The sequence below is a fragment of the Zalophus californianus genome, chromosome 14 (assembly GCF_009762305.2).
Source record: "Zalophus californianus isolate mZalCal1 chromosome 14, mZalCal1.pri.v2, whole genome shotgun sequence".
Lineage (NCBI taxonomy): Eukaryota > Metazoa > Chordata > Mammalia > Carnivora > Otariidae > Zalophus > Zalophus californianus.
Window position 1 is genome coordinate 41,141,855 of NC_045608.1, and position 27,040 is coordinate 41,168,894.

Below are 27,040 nucleotides of genomic sequence, written 5' to 3' on the forward strand. Positions count from 1 at the left end.
TAGTCTCACATTGTCCAGGATAACCCAATATTCCTTTAGATTTTCTTCTTAATGCACATTTAACATAGTGAGGTGGAGAGATTTTTATTCACCTGCACTCCACTCAGAAAGAACGTGGTTTTTCTTTGGAAGGTGCTGCCACAACCCACCCCAGCTCTGGTGTGAAGGTGTGGATGAACAGGGGGTGGGGGTGCTTAGCCAGATGTTAAGAAGGAATTGTCTTATTTGCTCTCAGATGGGTATGGTGACAGAGCAGGAGGCCACCAGAGGTGAAAGAAGTGAGGAGGAGCTACTCTCCAAAATGCCTTAGGGTGGCCAGAGGATGTTTAAGGTTGATGCCCTATGGCATAGGGTCATAGCCACAGTCTTCAGTAAAGTCCTCAGTACTCATGCAGGCTTGTCGGGTTGGATTTTCTCAGGGCACTGGAGGGTATGGTGTTCCCTACATTGGCCAGCTCCCTGTGGTTCTGAGAGAGCCACACAGAACCCAGGTACAAGGGGCTGTTGGACAGTATGCCTTGGACACTATCCCAGTTTGGAGGGAAACCTCTGGGCATCTACAATTCTTGCAAATTGAGAAGGGAGACAAATATATAGACTTTGAGGTGAAGGGGGCCCAACTAACATCAGTTAACTAGTTTTAAAGATAGTAGCTTGCTTCCATTTCCTTGAAATCATGCTTATTTTTTAAGAAAAATTACATAGATTGCATTATTGTGTTGTTCAATTTAACTAAAACAATTAAATATGTGGTTTAAGTAGTAGTTCTTGTCCTCCCAATAAGGAGGTGCCTAAGCTGGCCCACCACCCAAAGGTTTCTCTGAAACTGGCTTCAATTTTTAGGAATAAAATATATAAGCCAGCACGATATTTTCAAAGCCACAAAATTAATCTTTGAAATACTTCCCTATATTTTTATAATTTAGCTTTCTCAAAATGCAGTTCTGTCTTTGGTCACTGTAACTTCCCAGCACCACCAAACCATTCTTTATACTTGTGTTAAAAAAGAGATAACGGGGCACGTGGATGGCTCAGTCGGTTACATGGCTAATTCTTGGTTTTGGCTCAGGTCATGATCTCAGGGTGGTGATATCGAGCCCTGCCCGGGGCTCTGTGCTCAGCGTGGAGTCTGCTTGAGATTCTCTCTTCCTCTGCCCCTCCTGCTTATCCTTTCTCTCTCAAATAAATAATCTTTTAAAAAAAAAAAGAGGGGTGCCAGGGTGGCTCAGTCATTAAGCATCTGCCTTTGGCTCAGGTCATGATCCCAGGGTCCTGGGATCGAGCCCCATGGCGGGGTCCCTGCTCAGTGGGGAGCCTGCTTCTTCCTCTCCCACTTCCCCTGCTTGTGTTCCCTCTCTGTCACTCTCTGTCAAATAAATAAATAAAACCTTAAAAAAAAAAAGAGAGTAAACAGTCTCCAAATGGAGTCTCTTGTGCTAAGCCCCATGTCAGCAAACCAAGACTCAATATCTAACCCAACTGCAGTTTCAGCCTCTCTTAGGAATGTAAGAGAGGCTGAAACCAGTTAATCTGGAATTACCTGGTCAGCAGGCATGACGTAATCCACCAGCAGACCCCTTCCGACCCCATTCAAAGGCAACTTTGTCTGCAACAATCCACTCTTTGCTAGAAACTTCCTTTTCCCACCATTTTCTGCCTATAAAAGCTGTTCATTTTGAACAGCTCTTTGGAGCTCCTTCTCTCTCTCTCTCTACTAAATGGGATGCTGCCTAATTCGTGAATTGCTGAATAACGACACTACAGTCTTTAAAATTTACTCAGTTGAATTTTGATTTACAATTGTGTAACATGAACTCTTACAGAACGAAAACTGTATCAGGGATCAGAGAGATAGTCAAAGTACACTTACATCTTGGCAAAAACTTTTAAAGGTTACATTGAGACTGCCAGTTCAAGAAGCTAAATTATATCATTACTTTGATTTAACTGGAATCCACCACATCTCAATTCCTCATTTTAGCTGCAAGCCACTGCATTCTCATTCAGTATTAACAACCACTTTCAAGACTATATGTGTGTCACAATCTCCATTTTAAAAACACAAACCAGGGGCGCCTGGGTGGCTCAGACGGTTAAGCGTCTGCCTTCAGCTCAGGTCGTGATCCCGGGGTCCTGGAATCGAGCCCCACATAGGGCTCCCTGCTGAGCAGGGAGCCTTCTTCTCACTCTTCCTCTGCCTGCCGCTCCCCCTGCTTGTGCTCTCTCCCTGTCTAATAAAAAAATAAAAAATCTTTAAAAATAAATAAATAAAAATAAAAACACAAACCGAAGACAGTTGTTCAAACTGATTGTCTCCATGACTAAAAACTGAAAACTGAACTCAACAGATATGATTCTTAACAATGGGAGGAAAGACAAGCTAAAATCACATGCCCTCCCCCAAATAAAGCCTAGTGTAAACTGTAGACTTTCGGGTGATTATCATTGTGTCAATGTAGGTTCATCGACTGTAACAAATGTACCATTCTGGTGGGGGATGGTGAGAACGGGGGAGGCTGTGCATGTGTGGAGGAAGTGGGAATTTGAGAAATCTATGCACCTCCCCTTCAATTTTGCTGTGAACATTAACTGTTCTAAAAAAAAATAGTCTTAATAGAAAAATTAAAAACCCACATGCTCTCTTTCACCCATGCGTTCAGCAAACATCTTCTGAAGACGTCCCAGGTGGTACCCAGCCACACCACCTTATGGCTTTCCTTGCATCTCCAGGATCCTATAATACTGAGCAATCATATTTCTGTGGAGACAGTATGGAGAACAACATCCAATTCTATTATCCATGACAACATTGGCTGTTCCAGTCCCAACTCAGCCAAAGACCAGTTGTGTCAGACAGGACCTGAAAACTTCTCTAATCCTCAGTTACCTCAAATATAAATTGGCATTTATAAGTACATAGTAATGCAGGCCTACCTCAAGAAGCAAGAAGTCTCAAATATACAACCTAACCTTACATCTAAAGGAGCTAGAAAAAGAAAAGCAAATAAAGCCTAAAGCCAGCAGAAGAAGGGAAATAATAAAGATCCGAGCAGATATAAATGATATAGGAAAAAAAAATCCACAAAAAAACAGAACAGATCAATGAAACTAGGAGCTGGTTCTTTGAAAGAGTAAGATTGATAAATCTAGCCAGACTTATCAAAAAGAAAAGAGAAAGGAGAGGTGCCTGGGTGGCTCAGTCAGTTGGGCGTCTGCCTTCAGCTCAGGTCATGATCCCAGGGTCCTGGGATCGAGTCCCACGTCAGGCTCTCTGCTCAGCAGGGAGCCTGCTTCTCCATCTCCCTCTGTCTGCCACTCTCTCTGTCAAATAAATAAATAAAATCTTTAAAAAGAGAAGAGAAAGTACTCAAATAAATAAAATCACAAATGAAAGAGGAAAGATCATAACCAACACCACAGAAATGCAAACAATTATGAGAGTATTATGACAAATTATATGCCAACAAATTGCACAATCTGGAAGAAATAGATAAATTCTTAGAAACATATAAACTACCAAAACTGAAACAGGAAGAAATAGAAAATTTGAACAGACCTATAACCAGCAAAGAAATTGAATCAGTAATCAAAAATCTCCCAACAAACAAAAGTTCAGGGCTGGATAGCTTCCCAGGGGAATTTTTTTTTTTTTAAAGATTTTATTTATTTATTTGAAAGAGAGAGAACGAGAGATAGAGAGCATGAGAGGGAAGAGGGTCAGAGGGAGAAGCAGACTCCCTGCCAAGCAGGGAGCCCGATGTGGGACTCGATCCCGGGACTCCAGGATCATGACCTGAGCCGAAGGCAGTCGCTTAATCAACTGAGCCACCCAGGCGCCCCTTCCCAGGGGAATTCTACCAGACATTTAAAGAAGAGTTAATACCTATTCTTCTCAAACTATTCCAAAAAATAGAAATGGAAGGAAAACTTCCAAAGTCATTCCATGAGGCCAGCATTACCTTGATTCCAAAACCAGAGAAAGACCCCAAAAAAGGAGAATTACAGGCCAAGATACCTGATGAACATGGATGCAAAAATTTGAATCCAACAGTACATTAAAAGGATTATTCACCACAACCAAGTGGGATTTATTGCTGGGCTGCAAGGGTGGTTTGGTATTTGCAAATCAATGTGATACACCACATTAATAAAAGAAAGGAAAAGAATCATATGATCCTCTCAATAGATGCAGAAGAAGCCTTGGTAAAGTACAGCATCCATTCTTGATAAAAACCCTCAACAAAATAGGGATAGAGGGAACATACCTCAACATCATAAAGGCCATACACAAAAGACCCACAGCTAATATCATCCTCAATGGGGAAAAACTGAGAGCTTTTCCTCCAAGGTTAGGAATAAGACAGGGATGTCCACTCTCACCACTTTTATTTAACATGGTACTAAAAGCTGTAGCCACAGCAATCAGACAACAAAAAGAAATAAAAGGCATCCAAATTGGCAAGGAAGAAGTCAAACTTTTACTATTTACAGATGACATGGTACGCTATGCAGAAAACCTGAAAGACTACACCAAAAAATTTCTAGAACTGATACATAAATTGAGCAAAGTCGCAGAATGATCAACATACAGAAATGTCTTGCATTTCTTTTCTTTTTTTAAGATTTATTTATTTATTTTAGAGAGAGAGTTCACACACACAAGTTGGGGGAGGAGCAGAGGGAGAGAATCTTCAAGTACACTCCCCACTGATCACAGAGCCCGACATGGGGCTCAATCTCAAAACCCAGGAGATCCTGACCTGAGCCGAAACCAAGAATCAGATGTTTAACCGACTGAGCTACCCAGATGCCCCATGTCTTGCATTTCCATACACCAGTAATGAAGCAGCAGAAAGAAAACTCAAGGAATTGATCCCATTCACAACTGCACCAAAAACCATTAGATACCTAGGAATATACTTAACCAAAGGGGTAAAAGACCTGTACTCCAAAAACTATAGAACACTTATGAAAGAAATTGAAGATAACACAAAGAAATGGAACAACATTCCATGCTCATGGATTGGAAGAATATTGTTAAAATGTCCATACAACCCAAAGTAATCTATACATTTAAAGCAATCCCTATCAAAATACCACCAGCATTTTTCACAGAGCTAGAACAAACAATCCTAAAATTTGTATGGAATCACAAAAGACCCTGAATAGTCAAAACAATCTTGAAAAAGAAAAGCAAAGCTGGAGGCATCACAATTCCAGATTTTAAGCTGTATTACAAAGCTATAATCATCAAGATAGTATATTGCTGGCACAAAAATTGACACATAGATCAATGGAACAGAATAGAAACCCCAGAAATGGACCCACAACTTGATGGTCAACTAATCTTCAACAAAGCAGGAAAGCATATCCAATGGAAAAAAGTCTCTTCAACAAATGTGTCGGGAAAATGGGACAGCAACATACAAAAGAAAGAAACTGGATCACTTTCTTACACCATACACAAAAATAAACTCCAAATGGATTAAAGACCTAAATGTGAGACAGGAAATTCTAGAAGAGAACACAGGCAGTAACATCTTTGACATCAGCCATAGCACCTTTTTTATAGATATGTCTCCTGAAGCAAGGGAAATGAAAGCAAAAATGAACTAATCATTGTTCAGTGAATGAAATAATCAACAGTGAAGGAAATAATCAACAAAGCTAAAAGGCAACCCACTGAATGGGAGAATATTTGCAAAGGACCTAAAGGGTTAGTATCCAAAATCTATAAAGAACTTACCAAACTCAACACCCAAAAAACAAATAATCCAGTTAAGAAATAGGAAGAAGACATGAATAGACATTTTTCCAAAGAAGACTTCCAGATGGCCAACAGACACATGAAAAGATGCTCAAAATCAAAACTACAATGAGATACCACCTCACACCTGTCAGTCTAAAATTAACAACACAGGACACAACAGATGTTGGCAAGGATATGGAGAAAGGGGAACCCTCTTACACTACTGGTGGGAACGCAAGCTGGTAAGACTGCTCTGAAAAACAGTATGGAGGTTCCTCGAAAGTTAAATATAGAGCTACCCTATGACCCAGCAATTGCACTACTAAGTATTTACTGAGAGGATACAAAAATACTGATTTGAAGGGGCACATGCACCCCAATGTTTATAGCAGCACTATCAACAATAGCCAAACTATGGAAGGAGCCCAGATGTCCATGGACAGATGAATGGATAAAGAAGATATGGTATATATATACAATGGAATATTACTCAGCCATCAAAAGAATGAAATCTTGCTATTAGCAACAACATGGATGAAACTAGAGTATATTATACTAAGTGAAATAAGCCAGTCAGAGACAAATACCATATGATTTCACTCATATGTGGAATTTAAGGAACAAAACAGAGGAAGATAGGGGAAGGGAAAAAAAAGAGAGAGAGGGAGGCAAACCATAAGAGACTCTTAACTATTGAGAACAAACTGAGGGTTGATGGAGGGAGGTGGGTGGGGGTTGGGCTAGATGGGTGATGGGTATTAAGTAGGGCGCTTGTTGTGATGAGCACTGGGTGTTGTATGTAAGTGATGAATCAATAAATTCTATCCCTGAAACCAATACTACACTATATGTGAACTAACTAGAATCTAAATGAAAATTTAAATAAACAAATTGGCATTTTAATATTTGCCCCCCCCCTTTTACCTCTCAGGTATTGGAAAAATAAAATTTCTGTGAAAACTGTGAAACTATAAAGCTTTATATAAATGATATGCATGCACTCCGTGTGTCGTGTGCATGCAGGCATACAAAAATTTACCGTAACGCACAAGTTTGCAATAAGGCTAAAACTATGGGTTCCTTCCATAATAATGGTCTCGATTGCCCATGTGAAGAACTATAGTTGGTTCCTGACCAAAGGTGAGGAATAATGAGGTGATTGTCCCGTGGATAAAGGCAATCCTGCCATAACCTTCAAATGACAGTCCTTGAACTGATGTGTCTTCCTTCACACACGTGGTCCTTTATATCAATACCCTTGACAACACACTACACAGATCACCCCATGACAGTTCTTCATGCATCCTCAATCTGCGCAGAGGAGAGGCCACCTGGCCATTCGACTGGGCTGCTGCTTCCCATCCTCTTCATGGCCAGGTCTGCTTCCCCCACCACAGGTTCTGCATGGACTGCAGTCAGTCTCCCCACAGGGCCCCTCCCACCAGCCCTCACCCCCACCCCACGCTCCCCCTCTCAGATCTGTTTTGCAAAATTGCCTGATCAGCATTAGCAAGGTTCCGATGGTGTCCCAAATCAAAAGCCTTCCCTGATTCCCCTTTGCCTAAATGATAAAGCTCAACCTCCCAAAACTGGTTGTTATGGGTTGAATTGTGTCCCCCCAGAAAGATATGTTGGAGTCCTCACCCCTACCCAGTACCTCAGAATGTGACCTGATTTAAAGATAGGGTCTTTATGGAGGTAATCAAGTTAAAATGAGGCCATTGGGATGGGCCCTAATCCAATGGGACACAGAGACACACAGAGGGAAAGGATGAGATAGACACAGAGGAAGGTGGCCATCTACATGCAGGGAGAGCAGCCCGGAGCAGAGCCTTCCCTCAGCCCTCAGGAGGATGCAGCCCTGCAAACACAGTACTTCCCCACAGATGCCCCTTCGCTTCCCACCTCCAGGCCCTAGCCCACGTTCTCTTGTTTTTTGCTGGTGTCCTCTCGAAACTGCACATACTCAACGGGAACCATCTTTCAAAGCCCTGCTAAGACATCACCACCACCTGCAAACAGGTTCTCAGAGTCCTCCTGGCCGAAGTAATTCCTTCCATCTCGGAACATCCTTGGCTACTTGTACTTCTGTACTGCAACCCTCATTTCTACCTTTCATATTGTAATTATTTCTGTCTATGTCTCATTCACTGACTGGATGTGAACTTCTTGAGGGCAAGAGAGGGGTCGGGTTCCTTGCTCTGTCCCCACGGGGCCTAGTCCTGGGCCAGACGGAGGCCTTCCTCAAAAATATTTGTTTAATGAAACGGAGTAACCAACATTTTCCAAATGAACCTCCTTTAACCCTTACTGAGCTTTCTGCCAACTTAAATGGCTTAAGCTAATTATGTAGCCTCAATCCAACATTTTCTAGGGCTCTAAACATGAAATGTGTTTTTCTTACTCCATCCACTATGGTTTTATCTAGTGCCCTACATCTGTTATACATCTGTTAGCATCTAATTTGTCTTCAGAAAAATCAGAGAAGTAACCTTACTATCAATACAAATGATTTTCCACACCATTTTGCCACAAGTCCTCAGCTATAAAACAACTATATACAAATAGTGGTCCACACATACAAAGGACTACTACTCAACAATACAAAGTCATGAACTATTGATACATAGTATGACATGGATGTACATCCAAATGATTATGCTGGATGAAAAAAGGCTAACATAAGAGTATATACTATATGAGTACTTACACATAAAACTCTAGAAAATGCAAACATCTATGGTGATAGAAAGTAGATCAGCAGCTGCCTGAGGAGTATGTGGGGAGAAACCAGATGAAAGGATTGCCAAGGGGTGTGAGGAAAGTTTTGGGGGTGATGGATATGTTCAATATCTTGACGGTGATGTTGGCTTCATGGGTCCATACACATCAAAGCACTTAATTATACAACTTTAAATACGTATGGTTTATTTATGTAGATTATACCTCAATAAAGCTGTTTTAGATAATATATATTACACACACACATGCGCGCATTTCTGCATTAGGGTGTTTAAAATCTCTTCAGGGCCATGAAATCGAGCACCAGATAGTCTTATCTTGTCGTGTCTTGACAATGCAATAATAGAACTCAGTTAAATAGAAACCCAAACCACATCATTAGAGTTTTTTAAAATGAGGATTTAACTAAAGTTTTGGGTTTTCTTTTTAAAATGTATCAGATTACTCTTTACACAACCATTTGCTGTATCTGTTGGGATTTTAGACCTAATATTTGTTTTTGTACTTTTCAAGGTATGGATCATTGACTAAGGAAGACAGTCAAAACAGAATTTTTTCTGTCTTCAAATTGCCATTGTGTAAAAACAAATAAAATTGCCATTTTGTGCAAAATAACACACAAAACATCAAAGACATAAATTAGCATTTTGAAAATATGACAAGGGGCACCTGGGTGGCTCAATCAGTAAAGTGCCTACCTTCGGCTCAGGTCATGATCCAAGGGTCTTGGGATTAAGCCCCACATAGAGCTCCCTGCTCAATGAGGAGTCTGCTTCTCTTTCTCCCTCTGCCCCTTCTCCCGCTCATGGTTTCTCTCTCACTCACTCTCTCTCAAATAAAATCTTTAAAAAAAAAAAGAAAGAAAGAAAATATGACAGAGTGCCTACTCGTTGGGATTATTTTCCCAGTGACAATTCTGACAAAGAGTGTTTAGAAGCTGCTGTGCTATTTAGTTCAGGAAACAAGCCATAGATGGTGTTTCTGCCTTCCCTCCTGCACCATCAGTGAGCAAGGAATCTGTGTTCTTTTTGCTGTTTTTGCAATCATGCAACAGAATGACTCCCAAATATCTTGTGAGTTGCCAAAAGATGATGCAGCGTATTGGGATGGGAAAAGGGTGCCTCGTTGATCATGACTGAGCCAGACCCCCTGACCTGGCACTGTGGTCCTGGAAAGCTGCTGTCCCGGCCGAAAGCAGCTGAGGAATCTCCAACGCACTCCCCCTGATGCATGAACCAGGCCCGAACCCTGTCAGGATGGCCGGCCAGACCCGAGATTCTGGAATGTTCAAAATATTCAGAAAGGCTCAACTCTGCCTCCCTGCCCAAGGCCCCATTCCCCCGGCACGGGAGAGCTCTTGGCGTTGACACCAACACAAGCCAGAGAAACGCTTTTAATGGTGAAAAGATCTCCCGCAAATGGCTGGATTGTGAAACTCACCCCGCCCTGGGTTCTGTTGCAATCACAACCACAGCTTTGGGGCTCTGTTTTCAGAGAGGGAGACAAACCATAAGAGACTTAACCAAAGGAAACAAACTGAGGGTTGCTGAGGGGAGGCGGTAACCGGGTGCTGGACATTACGGGGGGCACATGATGTGATGAGCACCGGGTGTTATACGCAACTGGTAAATTACTGAACTCTACCTCTGAAACTAATGATATACTATATATTGGCTAATTGCATTTAAATAAAAAATTCAAGATACATGGAAAACCTCAGCAGAAAAACAAGTAGCATTTCTATAGTTCAGAAAAAAAAAATCTACGTCCCTGTCCCATGATCCTTCAATAGCATCCCTGTTGAGTAGCTGTAGAGAAACAACTTGAAGCAAAAAGGAAATCTCTAGAACCTTGTTTTATAATGGACTGTGAGCAAAGCTCTGGAAAAGATAACTGAATAAAGCCCATTCAGCAGACCCCATACAATCACAAATGTCTATGAAGCCAGAGAATGTGAGGAAAAAATTGAGAGGTCTCATAGTGAATTCCCTTTCATCGAAATGGCCAGTGTGAGAAGGCTTCACCTAAGCCATTGGTCTCTTAAGCAAATGCCTAGTAAAATACACTGTCCTGAAAGGCTGACGCTGCAGAGAATAATGTTTAGGCGTATTCCCTAATCTAATATTTTCTTAGTGGAAAGTGGTGGGGAGGGGTGGGGGGAAAGAACAGCTGGGTCCTAACACACCCAGAAAAGTTTGCTTCTACAGCATTTTCAAACGAGGGATTTGGTTGGTTTGAACCACCCCTCCTTTTGTCCAGCCACACATCACCACTTTAAAACAGGAAAGATAGAAGAAAACTTCTTGGTGAGTTTCATTTTAATCATTTCATTATTTTCCTCCAATGGGAACTACTGTCACGTTGACAGCTATGATGTTCCTTTCTCAAGCTGTCCAGGAAAACTTTTCTTCGGGAGAAGTCAGGCTCGCATCATTTAATCAAGTGGTTTTTTGTTATTTTTAAGTCCAGAAAACAGCAGTATCAAGGACAGAAGCAGTTAATTCTGAGTTGTTAAAAAAAAAAAAAAACCAAGTCAGTGTTTGTTTGGACCAACAAGAAGTCAGAACATTTGGGTGACAGTCTGTACGTCGTCTGAACACTGGTACAGTCTGTCAGCTTTAGGTTTTAAAAACCAGTATGTAAAACACTGGGTAACTGTGCTGTGCAGTACTTACTGTATTATTCCCACTTGGTACACGTTAGTAACATCCTGCTGTTATCAACCGGAGGAAGAGGACTTTCTTCCTCAAGGCAAAGGTTTAGAGCCAGCTGTGGCTGGCTGAAAGGTGGCCGGAGGATGGGCAGAGTTCACTGCCACCCACGCAACCTGGAACGACCGCGGGCTCTCTACTCAGCTCCCACGGGCACGCACACACCCGCAGAACCAGCAGCCAGTGCCCACCACCCCTGGAACATTTCCTTTAAATCGACCATAATCATTGACTTGCATTCCCCAAAGAAACCATTGCTGGCTCTGCTTCCAAAACAATCTCTAAGTTAACTTCATGTTTGGAAGCGGATTTTATTCATTTCATTTACTTAATTATTATCTTCGTGTATGGAGTTTATTTCATTTTTTAGCACTTCCATCTTTTTCTAACATGTCCAAAAGCATTAACTTCAAATTCAAAGCCTTCAACCATAAGCCCACCTTTGAGGCAACAACACTCCAAATGATGAGAATAAGGAATGTTCATGAGGCATTCCTGCTAAGTGTACCCGACACTTAGTGCACTTTTCTTTTTACCAAGTTGAGTTATTTTTTAATTTATTTTATTTAAATTCAATTAATTAACATATAATGTATTATTGGTTTCCTAGGTGGAGGTCAGTGATTCATCAGTTGCATATAACACCCAGTGCTCATTCCATCACGTGCCCTCCTTAATGTCCATCACCCAGTTACACCATCCCCTGTGATAGCGCACTTTTAAAAGTTCTCTCAGCTATGGTACCTCACCAGTAATGCAGAGATGAGGAAAATGTGCCTCAGAGAGGCTGAGGGACTTACCTGAAGTCACACAGCTCGGTGGCGGAGGTAGACCTCAGGCCAGAAGCCAAGATTTCTATTTCCTCTTCCAGAACACATTGGCCACATCAGTCTGCCCAGAGGTACTACCTCAGGGGACGCTGGCTCCCATTTACCTCCCCTTTCCTGGCTACCTCAGAATTTTAGTTCATTTACCAAGTGCCAACAGAGAAGAATAGATCAGTGGAGAAAGACCAAATAGTGGGACCAAAAGGAGGCTTAACGAAAAGCAATTGTTTTTCCTGAGACCATAAGCTCTATTTGAATCCCATTAGTTTTTCTCCAAGATAAGAAAGGTGGAAAATGTAGCCCATAACCATAAACTTCTTCTAAGAACCCCCACCCCCGTCTCTGTCCGTAATCTGGCTGAGCCTGTGATGAGAAAAACATAATGACTGTGGAAGGGCTCTACAAACCTAGCATCTGATCTACCAGGAGCCTAAGAAGAGGGGAAAAAACAAAATACAAAGAAGCTTGAAAGGAAGATCAGAAGACGCTAGGGCAGCAACACAGATGTAGCCCCAAACACCTGATAAGGAAGGCCAACGAAGGAGGGAGGAAAGTGCATGCGGCTCTCCGGGTCTGGGTACCGCCACTCAAGGCCCTGGTTCTCCCCTTCTGCAGACGCTAGCTGATTTAAATTACCCTCAAAGCCAAGGAGCAAAGCTGTTAACAGCCAACTGATTGCAAGATGTGTAAAAGCTGAAGGAAAAAGAATTCCCCCAAAGCTATACCCACAAGAGGCACGTTTTCCAGTTGAATGGAATTCTGTTCCTGGAGACGGAGAAACTGTAGAATTTACTCTAGAAGATGTAAGTCCTCATTATTTTCGCTGCCTTAAGTGTTCTTTGTTTAAAAGGAAAAAGAAAAAAAGCTTCCCCTGGCTGAGATTGCTCTCTAACAAGCAACTTTTCCTCCAACTGAATGACCATCATCTGTTCCCCCTTGGAATAGGAGAATTAGAAGAGTTCTGGAATTCAGCACTTAGAGCTCACACCTGCTACAAATTCACAAATTCTTCCGTTTCATCACAGCACCACAGGCCCCCCTCGTCGGTCCCACCCAGTTCCTCCCCCAACTGAGGAGATTCTTTCAAAGAGCTCACAGGAAAAATTCCACCCAGACGCAACACACCCAAGAGGGGGCAGGAGCAGGGTTGGGTAGATGCTGATAAACCCAAGTCAGTTTGTGGGCGCAGAGTAGGAAACCCCGCCCTACGGAGCCTCGGCCCCGGAGCCCAGCAAAGCGAATACCGGAAATAAGCCTGCCTTCCATCTGGGAACCCCCGGACGTCCTCACCTACAGAGCAGCTGCTCCGCACACAGGACGCCCCCAAATGCCTCAAATACTAACAGCAGTCAGCTGGACCGCTGCAGCGGAGTGGGAGGTCGTGGACTCTCCGGAGTCACTGCCACGAAGCGTGAATGATGCCTCAAAGGAAGCCATGCCTAGTCCAAGAAGGAGAAGGTAGCGCTGTCTCCTGCTGGCAGTCCACCCAAACACCACCAATCCGTGTAGCGGGGGACCTAGCAAACCTCAGGCCATCGCCGCTCCCTGCCATCTCACCAGAGGTGCCAATGTCCCAGCATGCGCTGTGGTAGGAATCACGCTCACACACCCTCGAGAGTGGGTCCAGACGGCAAGGGACCATGCGGTGTGGAGGGGAAGTCTAAGACCAGGAAATGTGACTGGATTTGGATCCAGGTCGGCTCCTTCCTAACGACATGACCTTCTGTAGAATGGGGCTGATGGCCCTCATGGAGTTGCTCTAAAGACGTGAGGTGATGAAGTGGCCCCTCCCATTACAGTAATGTGCTCCCGGGGGAGGTACTCTCACCCAAGTCAGGCCGTGAGTACTTGATTAAAATAAGACATCAAAAGGACAAGACACAAATGCTGCTGAGGATGTGGAGAAAAGAGAACCCTCCTGCACTGGTGGTGGGAATGCAAGCTGGTGCAGCCACTCTGGAAAACAGGATGGAGGTTCCTCAAAAAATTAAAAATAGAACTACCATATGATCCAGCAATTTCACTTCTTGGTATATATGCAAAGGAAACAAAAACCCTATGTTAGACAGATCTCTGCACCCCATGTTCACAGCAGCATTATCTACAATAGTCAAGACATGGAAATAACCTAAGTGCTGACTGAAGAATGGATAAAGAAGTTGTGGTATATACATACAATGGAATGCTATTCTGCCATTAAAAAGAAAGAAAAATCCTACCATGTGACATGGATGCTAAGTGAAGTCAGAAAAAGACAAGTTTTATAGGCATACATACATAGTATGTAGGTATATATTCTCACTTATACATGGAATCTAAGAAAAAAACCAAACTCAGAAAAAGAAACCAGATTTGTGGTTAACAGAGGCAAGGGTGGGGTAAGAGGGAACTGGATGAAGGCAGTCAAAGGTGCAAACTTCCAGTTGTAACATAAGGTCCTGAGGATGTAATGTACACCATGATGAGTGCAGTTAACACTGTTGTATGGTAGATTTGAAATCTGTTAAGAAAGTAGATCCTAAGAGTTGCATTGCAAGGAAAAGACTTTTCCTCTTTTTTTTTGTTTCTATGAGATGGTGGATGTTAACTTACTATGGCAATCATTTCACAACATATGTAAGTCCTTATGCTGTACCACCTTAAATTTATGCAGTGCTGTATGTCAATTAAATCTCAATAAAACTGGGGGAAATTTTTTAAAAACAAACTGTATAGCATAGTGGACAGTATGAAAAATGATACAGTCCAATGCATCATAGCAAATCCACAATAAAGATTTATGTGCACACGCATACACACAGTTCTCAATCACTTTTACATGGGAATTGCCTTCCATGAAATAAGAAAGAAGGTGTAATTGTTCTTAATAGTTGAGTACTGTGCAATGCACCAAAGACACACACTAAAACGTTAACAAATGCATTCTCCATCGCTATGGGGCCAAAGGCCCAGTAGCCCTGGGTTTGCGGGCAGCTCAGCCACTTACCGTCACGTGACCGTAGATAAGTTAGGGAACATCTAGCCTCTCTTTCCTCATTGGCAAAATGGGGACCATGGTTTTCATCTTGAAGGGTTGTTGCAAGAATTAAATAACCTCATATATGGAATAAAAAGCCCTAAAGCAGCACTTGACACACTAAAATCTCTTTACAGTTTCAGAAAAGTAATGACTCAAAATGCCCACATATACAAAAACCCTCTCTGCTCCTAGTTTCACATAATGATGCCCAAATTCACAATCTGGAATCGAAGGTTCTTCATATATGCAAGTGGAGCAAGGTCTATCCCTTTTGGAAATGCACATGGTCCCTAAGATGAAGTTTCCTCCTCTAACGTTTGCTTTGCTCTCTCCCCTTCCTGGTTCCTCTTCCTCCTTTCCCTCCACCATCCCTCGGAAGGCCTTGCTGGCACACACCTGCCACTCCCAGGCATTCAGCTGGACACAGCTGCCAAACTGCATTCTAGCTCCAGCATCTCGGCCAACCTCCAGCCCTGCACTTCTACCACCAGAGAAGGATCCCTCAGTAACTGCAGGATGAGTTTCCAAAGGACTTTCACTTCCACACGGCTCAGGTTCTAGGGATCAAATCATGAAGACCTCACCTGACAACGAGCCCATGAATTGAGAGAAGTGACTGGGGCTTCTGGATTCATCAGAAACACCTGGGAAATCCCGTGTTAAACAGCCATTCATTCTCTTTAAGTATAAAGAGGCTTTGACTTCCATCATCCACCAATCATCAAAATTTAGGAATCATTTAGTAGTTGAAAAATAAGATAAAGCTTTCCTTTCCTAGCTCTAAAGAAACAGAAAGAAAAAAGTCAAGACTGAATTAACTACCTAATTTCAAAATTTCCAGCTTGATCAGCTAAAACAGTCTGTCTTATTTTTTAAATTTCACACAATGCAGTATCTAAAATGTAAAAACACACTTGAATTGTTTAGGTGACTATTATTGAAGAAAAACACCCAGGTCACTTATTTTGTTCTATTTAAGAAAACAACAGAAACATCTGTCATTTCTTATAGCAATTTTTGTCCTTCCCACTGGGTGGCAAAAATATGCTCCAACTGCCTTTCATTAACCTGCTGATCTGGAGGTGATTTGCTCCTCACTGACGACAAAGGATCTGTTCCACTGAGTTTTGGTCAAATACAACAATTAAATCATCATTTAATTTTGCAAGCACTAAAAGAATTTCAGAAAATTTAAAAGAAACATCTTTTAAATGAAAAGCAAGACCTCCCCAAATGAAAAATTCATTTATCTGAGTTGCCACAAGTCTTCAGGTTATAGCAAACCACAAAATGCAGTTCTTGAGTGAAACAAATGATATATTCCTGACTAATAATTCTAAGTTTAAGCACATCCATTCAAATCGTGTTGAATACTTAGTTCGTGTCTCTGCCACCCTGTAAAAATCTTACTCGGTTCTCTTTTCACTGACTGCCGGCCATGGACTGTGAGGTCTACAGATTACCACACAGAGATAACAGGCACTATGACAGTATGCATCCCCTCTGACAAATCCAACGTAGGGAGCCAGAAATCCATGTCTGCCTGTTTCTCTGTTTATTCGAAAATGGGGGGGGGGGTCTCTTCTAGGTGGTGGTGGTGGTGGTTGCTGTTGGCCTAACAGGAATTATCCCTTCCCTGTTTGCAGTTCCCACAAGAGCCCAAGTGGAATGATCCAGAGACCACTTCCACCCCACAAAGCCTGAAGGCTCATCTACTGCCTTCTGGAATAAGGTTTCCTGGAGTACAGTTTCAGTCTGTCCCTTTGCTTTGCCAAAGACAGATCCGCCTACTGGCTATTCTTTGCTGTAATGACAACAGTGCCCTAAGACAAACAATGCATTCTTAGAGGAAAACAATTAATTTCAACCATCCCATGTGTTCCCCAACAGCCATTGATTCACATCCCTCATCCTCTGATAACTGACTTACACAAAAACACAAAGGCTTGCCAGAAGAGAACTGAATGTGTGTGATGTACTTAACGGAATTTGTATTCTATTGCATTGCTTCCTCTTTTTCTTTTAAGATGATGAAATCTTTATAAGCAAAAAGATGATTAATTCTCTTCAAAAAGTTGACCATTTTCTCCTGACAATCTCTTAGCTGAATCCCCAAATCTAACATTATAAAAAAAAAAAGACTCACTTTAAGCAAGTTACTGCTGGGACTTCAGTTTAGGGAGCTACAACACTGGAAGAGGTCCGTTTTATGGGGACATTTGGACAAAACTCGCCTGTTTTAGGACACGGGCTACAACAAACCTCTCAGCTAATCCTACATTTCAATGTTTTTAGCAGTATACATTTTGGAATCTTCTGTGTGCCCCAGCACACACAATATGGATCTAATTAGGTCCAGCTGCCTTATGTTAGTAATAAAATCGAAAGAAAAAAAGAGGTGGGGGTGGGGGCTTCGTTCACCCCTCCAGTGCCCGGGTGATCACAAGCTCGCAAGTCGTGCGCATCGTCCATGCTCACTCAGGGCAACCCACGCTCCTAAAACACGCCAGCGCGCCTGGGACTGCGCTCAGTGCTCAGACTTTTCAGCTGCTGAGTTTTCTCACCCTGGAAGAGATTTACGCTGGAGCCCAGCGCTCCGACGCCACCCACCGCCCAGGCCCCAGCGCACCCCGCCCGCTGCTGGGCTCAAGGACTTACACCAGCGCGGACGGACAGGGCATCTGGTTCCAGGCACAGTTGTACTGAGCCTGAATAAAACTCTCACTTCCCTCCAGCACAGAGCAGCTCACATTCTTGTTCACGATGTAGGCGCACCAGTTCCTGGGGTGAAGGAGAGAGAGCGAGAAGCCACAGTGTAAATCCCGAGAACAATGAGGCTGGGGGAGAGCGAGGCGAGCCAACAGAGCAGCGGACCTAGCGAGGGTCAGGGAGCCCGCCGTCTCTGCGGAGACGGGAGCCCCACAAAGCAGCCATCCGGAGGGTACGCGGCTGCGCCTTCGGGGAACCGGCATCTTTAGCCGACAAAAGACGCAAAAGAAAAGTACCTACGGTCCCAGGGGCTTCAGTAATTCCTGGGAGTATTTTCTTGATCGTCCTGCTCTGCGGGACACTCCCTACGCCCCACAGCCCCGGAGGCAGCATTGCTCGAAGGGCTGGCGAGATAACCCGGAACGCCTCGCGCCGGCCGGAGAGCGCGCGGCCCCCCGGGAGGAGGCGCCGCCCGGGCAGCCCAAGGGGGACCCCCCGGCTGCTGCTCATCGTCTTTGGCAGGGCAGCTGAGGACCCGGCAGCGGGTCGGGGAGGGAGGCGGGGGACCAGGGCTCCGTGCCGGGAACGAGGAGAGGGACCGCGCACTTACTTGTTCCTGGCTCCCGGTCGCGAGGGGTGCATGGGCTGCGGGCCGGCGTGGCACAGCCCCGCGCCGCCCAGAGTCAGCAGCGCCAGCGCCCAGCGCCAGGACGCGCGGGGCCGGAGCCGTGTCGGCTGCCACATTCTGCGCGCGACGGGCGCGCCCCTCCTGCCGGATCCGGAGCGCTGAGGATCGAGCCTGGCGCCGCAGGGCTGCGGGCGGACGGGGCGCGGCCGGAGAAGGCAGGAGAGGCTCAGGCGCTTCGCGACGCCCCCACCCGCACTCCGCGGCCGCCCCCTCCGGCTTCTCGCTCCCACTTCTCCTTTTCCACCCCGTGAGCCCGCGCTTCTCCTCGGTCCCTCAATGACGCACAGGTTCCCCCGGGTGCCGCCCTCTTTATTTCACTTCCCTCTCCGAAACGTGACTCTCCCTCCACCACGACCCCCTGTCTCCGGTGCCCTTGCCTCTCGGCAGGGGGTTTGGGGTGAAAGGGCTAAAGAGTTTAGGAGAAGGGTCTAAGTTACAGAATTTCCAATTACTCATTCCTTTGGTCTCTTCCCAGAAGCGGAGCAACTCCGCCTCCCACCTTCCAGCAGGCGCGCCCCGGCCCCTTGGGGATGTGGCCGCAGTCGGCGAGTCTGGCAGTCCTCACGTCGTGCCTGTTGGTGCCTGGGTGCCGGCTCCCCGGAGGGCGTGAGGGACATCTTTATCAGTCCCTCGGAGGGACCCGACTCGGGTTTCCTCCTCTGGCAGGACGTCGCCATTCCCCCACATTAGGACTTCAGAGTTAGCGGGAAATGAACGCGGGTCCTCTTCTCTGAACTCTGCCTAATGCATCCATTTCAGTTGCCAAGTGAACGTGCAGGGCAGCGGGGGGGACAGCCCCACACTTCACAACAGCTACCGAAGCACAGCATCAGATTCTAATAAATGCTACACTACATTTTGAAAGATAATCTCACAGCCTCTGGTTCTGATGTCCTACTCTGAACTTTTTCTGTCAACATTAAAGGCCACAATGGTTGCATTTGCTCCTAACAGTTCAAACACTGCTAGGCGTTTGTCTTTTCACTCGCTTGTGTATTTTCTGCCTATTTCTTGAGTTACACTAATCTCTACCAGTTTCTTTTGGGGATCAAACAACTCCAACTTCCACCGAAGAATGTTACATAAAATCCCTACCAAAATGCTGTATGCTGGGGGGTGTATTTGAATCAACCTGCTTTTTTAATGAACACTAAAGTGAGGTTATTTGCAGACTGCATAAACTACAGTATCTGTGAGTGAACAGGTTTCTGTTGGCTGTGGATTGTTATATGGACAGTAAACATTTGCTATGTTCCCTAAATGAAGCCATTGGTCCATTTTATTTCTAATATGATTTGATGTTGTTGGACCTTTTGATTTGCAAATGGAAGAAAGGATATTCCTTAAGTAGAAACTTCACAGGAGCCAAGCAGAAAATTACACCATGTAAGGAAATAGTCTGTCCATGAACTTTCTTAATGGAAGATCATGCACATAATGCGCTGAAGTCATCCCAGCCTTAAGAAGAGCCACCTGGCTAAAAAGTGGTCTTGTGTAACCCAATCTTGTTTTTGTGACTTCCTATCATCCCCATCCTAACACCATTTTTGTTCAAGAAGTGTCATAGGGAAGAAACAAAGCACAGAAATGAAGGAAACACAAATGATGCATGTCTACACCCAGCAGCTAACCACAATGTCTCTTCAGTACAGGTAACTCTCAAACTTGAGAGTGAGTTGAACTGCTGAGGTCAAATCTGCCTTTTCCATTGAATTAAAGTTATACTAGGAAACTATTCTAGTCCAAGAGTTTGAGGACCAATGACCACACTATATTTAATCAGTTATAAATGGCACTTATCAGTAGATAAATTTTATTCTGAGCATCTGTTATAAGCTAAGCATTGTGTAAAAATACTCTGGATTCACAAGTGAGCCAAAACTGACCTGGGCTCTGTGTTCATAGAGCTTCCAGGCATTCCTGTGCAGTTAAAGGTGGAAAATTTCTGATGTACAGTCAATGAAGTGAGACAATATTTGTTTCACGTGTGTTTCTCGAGACCCATGCCCATGTGTACCTGGTGTGGGGCTGCTCTGGGAAGATGGGAGAAGACTTTTGGCTCTCAGAAAGACTTGAGGCCAAGATCCCAAGGGACCCTCTTCCCTTTCTCTTCTCTAGCTACAGGAAGGGACACATCAAACTTGGGAACCAGAAAGCCCTCTCCAGAAAGCAGAGGGAAGAATCCTGAGGATAGAGAGTTTAAGCACATTAGGAAACAGACTCATTAGGCAGGTCATGTGGCCCCAGCCATAAGGAATAATGTGGGAGTTGTTGGCAAAATGCTATTAAGCGTGAATTCTTTATAAGCTGCCAACTACTCTAAACAACCACTTGAAAACGGTCAGTTTCTTATCACAATCTGAAGGCATTTCTTCTGCTTTTAAAATCAAAGTGCCCCATAGTAACTCCCACTCTCAACTGCGTGACCAACTTAGCTAAAGCAAAAACGCAAAGTTTGACCTACTTCCTAAAACCCATTCCCTCACTGTTGGTCATGATAACAATGCCCATCAGGCTCTGTACTTGGGGGCACATCTGAAACAGTGAGCCTGCTGGGCCCCCAGGACCCCCAAATTCCCCTTCAGTTACCTGGTGGAGGAGAGTGGGTGACTATTACAGAGGCAGCAGGTGGGTACTTTTCCCCAGTCCTCACATTCAGGCATCAGCACATGACGCTTGATCAAGATGAACTGATTTGCATCTAGGATGTATGTGGTCAAGAGTCATAAGACTAGCCTGGGTGTCCCATCCTTCTCATTTCTTGTCTTTGCTTTCTAGAACTCAAAAAAACTTCCCCCCTGATGTCTAGGTGTACTTTTAGGTGTCTTTACTGCTTCTCTGTGCTGCTTATCTAATGATGGGGGAAAAAAGTCCTTGAAGACTGGATATATGGAATAAATTTTGATTTCAAAGCATTCCTAACATAATACACCCTACAAAAATGTCTTACACATTCATAAGTTAATGATAAGATGCCCTTCATTAAAAAGAAATGCAGCTTGGTAGGGAAAGAGAAATATCTGAGAAAAATTAACTGCACCATCTAGCTTGGTCTGTTTTGGAATGCTATGGTTTGGTTGATACAATTTCGTTCAGCTACATTTGATATAGGCATCACATTGGGCACCTTCAGAATGAATTCAGTGAGTCCCTAGACTTCAAAATTTACAAACAGCTACTTTCCTGTCTTGTCAAAGATTTTGCTCAAATAGACCAAACAGAACAAAGAACAATTGCTTTCTTCAATTTTTTCTTAATATACTTATTTGTGACTATCCCATTTGCTGTACATAGCTAAAGATTCAAAATCTCAGTATCTTCTGAACCCAAGACTGATCTTATTTATTAATTGATGGATTCAATGACATTATTAAGATTATGGCCATTATTTTAATCCTCTTTATTGAGAGATACCAGGAACAAATCCCTCTCTATTGATCAGTGGTGTGTGACTTAATATATTTAATTTTTAATTTTTTATTGTTATGTTAATCACCATATATTACATAATTTGTTTTGGTGTAGTGTTCCATGATTCATTGTTTGTTCATAACACCCAGTGCTCCATGCAGAATGTGCCCTCTTTAATACCCATCACCAGGCTAACCCATCCCCCTACCCGCCTCCCCTCTAGAAACCTCAGTTTGTTTTTTTTTTAATTTTTTTATTGTTATGTTAATCACCATATATTACATCATTAGTTTTTGGTGCAGTGTTCCATGATTCATTGTTTGTTCATAACACCCAGTGCTCCATGCAGAACGTGCCCTTCTCAATACCCATCACCAGGCTAACCCATCCCCCTACCCCTCTCCCCTCTAGAACCCTCAGTTTGTTTTTCAGAGTCCATCATCTCTCATGGTTCGTCTCCCCCTCTGACTTACTCCCCTTCATTCTTCCTCTCCTGCTATCTTCTTTTCTTTTTTCTTAAAATATGTTGTGTTATTTGTTTCAGAAGTACAGATCTGTGATTCAACAGTCTTCCAGTAAGTGGTCACTTCTCTGTTCAGATAGTTGTTGCTACTCTCCTCTTCGATCTCCTGTTGAGTTCGTAGGTGTTCAGAATGGTTTGGTCCCTATTCAGCTGAATTCCTGAGACCAGACGAAATCTAGGTCTCCTACTCCTCTGCCATCTTGCTCCGCCCCCCAATATATTTTAAACTATCACATGAGAACTTCAAAACTGTGACAAGTTAAAATCATGCCTGAAATCACACACGACAATGAATAGTGGTTAAGAGCTCATGCAATGGAGTTAATGTACTATTCAAAATGGGGTACCCTCCCCTCTTAGCAGAACGATCTCAGACAAGTTGGTAGGCCTCTCTATCCTCTATTTTCTGCTCTGAAAATGGGAATGCCTTGTGTGGCTCTTGGGAGGATTAGTTGGGTTACCACATGTAAACCACCTGGCACAGTGCCTGGCATTATTGACAAGTGCCTGGCAAGTGGAGGATAAATATTCACAATTGTTACTGTTACCATGTCAGCACTGCAACAAATCTGCAGTCAGGTTCAGGAGCTTTGTCATTCTTTTTTTGTGCCAACTGATGTGGGCATCTGACCACCTACTATAGTTCTTCTTTCTAAGTAAGAAATATACAAAGAAATGGCTGTCATGAAAGCACATGCATGACTCATTCAGAATGACTAAATGTGATAGTCAGGAATGGAATACTGGGCTCTTGACTTCCAGCCCAGTTTTCTTTTTTATTGCCCCCCAGGAGGAAACATATAGCTCAGTTTATTGTTCAGGAGATTTCATCCTCTAGAAAGAAATTTATTTTAGGACAATTCAATGAGATCTTTGGAAGGATCAATAACTCTACAAAAATAAACTCAGATCATCAGGCAACTCAACTGTGAACATCTTTCTCAAAAAGATGAAATTAGTTTCTAATTCCATATTGCTTAATTTTTTTCAGATGTTTTTTAGTTCTAAGAATGCTTCCTATAGCCAAATAATATGTTTGAGAATTCTTTGCTGTTACACTTATGGTGTGGTTTTGAACACATTTTTTTCTTCATAAGAAATAACTGACAAAAATAGGCTCTTAGAATTCAATTTGTTTCCAAGAGAGCTATAATAGCTTAGGCAGTAGTGTCTTCGTATATGAGCCACATCAAACTATGTTGTAGTTCGTCATTTATTTATGGAATAAGAGTTGATTATTCTGGAATCAACAAAATGTTTTAAATAGGCAGAATATGTTTGATGATTATAAAATACATCATTAAATTTTAGCACAATCTTGGTCTATGCTCATTCAAATAGTATTCATGAGCAAATTCATTCTTTCTAGTATTTTAGGTTATACAGTTCTAAACAATGTTGTAAGTATTTAAGTAGGGCCAATTCTCATTATTTGATGTAGTGTGGTGTATAAAGTTGCCGCCAACACCGAATTAGCAAATACTGGACAATTGCTCCTAGGGATGTACAGGGTTAGGTTCCTACAAGCCTCTGGTCACAATGTTTTTTGTCAACTAGTCAATAGATAATCTTGTTTTATGTGTTGTTTCTATTTAAAGATACCTTATTCAATACATATTATTATTATTTTTTTCCTAACCAAAAAATATTTTAATGTAGGTAGCAACATGTGAACATTACATTTAGGTGGTAAAATTCAGGTTACAATAATATGATAAATATCAAATGATATCCCACTGGCCTAATGGAAAACATAACAGTTGTGACAGTCACGCTTAACACCTTGGTTAAATACAGAGAGAAACGGGCAGGGGTGGCACAGACATATGTGAAGATTTAACAATCTTTAGCCCTCCTGAGAAAAGACAGAGGGGAAATCTGTGGCAAATACCTGTGTAATATGGTGGCCTCAGGCCACTAGTGATCATTCTGTTCATGCACTTAAAGTAACCGCAGCTGGTTTCTGAGCACTGAAAACGAGATTCAAAGCAAGTCTCTGCTCAACAAGCTAATGATACTACAAATCCCTTACATTCAAAAATAGTTTAAATTTGGAAAGTTTTAGGTAAAGTAAAGCATACTTGTTTCCATGATTACTTTTAGAAATAACTGAGACTACACTACTATATTATACACAGTCAGGCACACTGCTGTGCACAGGCAATTCCAGTTACCATATTTTATGTTTGTTGGTCAGCAACAGCACAAATTTTATGCTCCAAAAGAAATATATCAATCTGGCAAAATGGTTACATCCAATTTTCTTTTAAAGACAGATTAACTAAATTTAAGGAAGAATTGCCTTTTTCAAATTACTCATACAAACTTACTATAGAATAATTACATATTTTGCCCCATATCAACCTGCAAAAGGTTTCCCAACATAGATGCATTTGTTCAATTTTCAAAAATAAAGGTTTTCTACCTGAAAGCATTTACATTCCTAGCTCTTTAAAGTAAACATTAAAACACAAAGTACAAAAAATGATCTCCCCCCTTCTGGAGAGCCCACTTAGTTACATAAACTATTTTCTTTCTTCAATACATATTATTGATTCTGTAACACTGAACTCATGGCCAACATCACTGTAACTCATGCCTGAACAGAGCTTAACTAAGTTAACACGTATTTTCTCCCATAAGGCACATGACAGCCATGTTGTGCTTAGGAACACTAGCTAGCCCTTCAGCACTATGCTTGGGGGTCATTTTAAACAGCAAAATCACCAACAAAGAGCATAAAATGCAAAAAAAAAAAAAAGTGGCACTAAATTTACCATGAAAAGGACACTTATTTGCAGTATGAGAGGGAAAAAAGAGAAGGCAGAGCACTGTCTTGCTGGATCTCAGCAGGGAATGCGCATGTCAGGCAAGGAAGTGTTTGCTTCTCTGCGCAAGTCACAGATGACCATGAAAATGCTACAAGTATGGCTTTTGGATTTAAAAATAAATTTAGCAAGTAGGCCAGTTTACAAATACAGAATCTATGAATAACGAGGATGAATGTATTTCAACTCAAGTCCAGGAACAGTAAGAAAATGTTACATTTGGGAGGAAAAGGGAAAGTTCTTAGAATTTTGTGGCCATCAAAAGATTTGTTTGGTCAGTAAGCATATTGAGGAACTTGTGCATATTCAACACTGTACCGGGCAATGTGGGAGCCAGAGAAAAACAGATTTGGTTCTTTCTCATCTTAATTGACTGAAATGATTTAACATAGCATTACATTCAGTACATAGACTATAACATAGTAAAAACTACACAGCTAGGTGATGAAGAAGCAGAGCCTGCTTCTCCCTCTCCCACTCCCCCTGCTTGTGTTCCTTCTCTCGCTGTGTCTCTTTCTGTCAGATAAATAAATAAAATCTTTAAAAAAAAATGAATGTGATTGCTAGCGAGGAAGGGGCAATTAATGAGACCTTGTACCTGGTATGTTTCTAATGTGGTCAGCTGGTAGAGTAGCCAGACTAAGGTATGTGGTCTTAGATGTAGCCAGGGGGTAGGTGAGGCAGAGAGGCCAGGTAGGACTGAGGAGTACTCAACAGGAAGGAGAGAAGTAGAGGCTGGTGGAAAACAAAACAAAATGACTCTGGTTGTCTTTTTCCCTTATCTAACAATAGGTAGAATAACCAGATGTCCTGATTTGCCCCAGGTCAGTCCCAGGTTACTCCTGTTGTGGATCAGTTAACACTATTAATTACTTTTAGTGTCTCCTTTCATCTTCAAGAGTGCCTGGGTTTGGACAATAAATTATATGGTTACTCTAAGAGGCCTAAAATGAACTGAAAGCCACGCTATGTTTGTTTAGCCTTTATAAAGGCTAAAACATTAGTAAATGTCAATGTAAATAATAAAATCCGAAAATGAGAAAGAACTGGTCTTCTGTAAGTCAAAACTACGGATCAAGTTCTTCGGTGATTACCTCATGCACATTTTGGTAACTTTTTGAAGTTTGTATTATTAAAAAAAAAAAGTTGATTAAGCACCAAAGACTTGGATCTTTGGTTGGTTGATGAAGGTGGATATTTGCATGAGCTTTCCTTGGCTCTGTCTTCTTGCACTTAATCACTTAAACTCATCCTTAGGAGCTAAGTAAGAACACAGCACTGTGGTGCTGCATTCTATTTAAATGCTCTGGCTTGGTTCTAGCGCATTTAAATAGTGCAGAGCAGGGAAGGGTCTGTTCAAATGCCACTCTCTTTCTAGGCCCCATTGACATCTTTGAACATTCATTGGTTAAAAAACCTAAAACAACATAAATAGTAAGCCATGGGCAGATGAAAGTTACTAATATCTTTTGACTAATGGAAAATACAGGTGAGACAAGAGTTTCATATTCAGAGAAGGTTGAGGGGTCAAGCAGGGAAGTGTCTTAGTTTTCTAGTGCACCCTTACATGTTTTCCCCTAGCTTTTAAAAATACAAAAGCCAAAATATTTTATTCCCTGACTATTCTGAGGATATGCTTTCCAAAGGGCTGTTTGAGGGCAAAGTGGTGCCAGGATTCCTGGGAGAAATAGGAAGAATATTAGAAAAAAAAACTATCAGAACTCAGTTCCAATGTGTTTCAACCCAAAAAGAATCTTCCCTTTTAGTACTAGGGATTCCAGTTTCATGAAGGATTTTAAAAAATAAATATTTGTATGGGGGCACCTGTTGGCT

The 27,040-nt window shown here is 42.6% G+C and overlaps 1 protein-coding gene across 2 annotated transcripts in view; it reads right to left on the bottom strand.

The window, feature by feature from the left end:
- EMILIN2 (elastin microfibril interfacer 2) overlaps nucleotides 1-18,859 on the bottom strand; it is a 49,682-nt gene extending 30,823 nt beyond the window's left edge. The window contains exons 1-2 of one of the 2 annotated variants that reach the window (XM_027577323.2): nucleotides 18,368-18,859; nucleotides 17,707-17,829 (exon numbers count right to left, since the gene is read on the bottom strand). In XM_027577323.2, coding sequence (XP_027433124.2) covers nucleotides 17,707-17,829; nucleotides 18,368-18,501 — 257 coding nt within the window. In that variant the 5' untranslated portion in view covers nucleotides 18,502-18,859. Of the gene's footprint in view, nucleotides 1-17,706; nucleotides 17,830-18,053; nucleotides 18,185-18,367 lie in introns of those variants that run through there. The other variant, XM_027577324.2, reaches the window with a different exon arrangement.
- Between the last annotated feature and the right edge of the window lie 8,181 nt (nucleotides 18,860-27,040).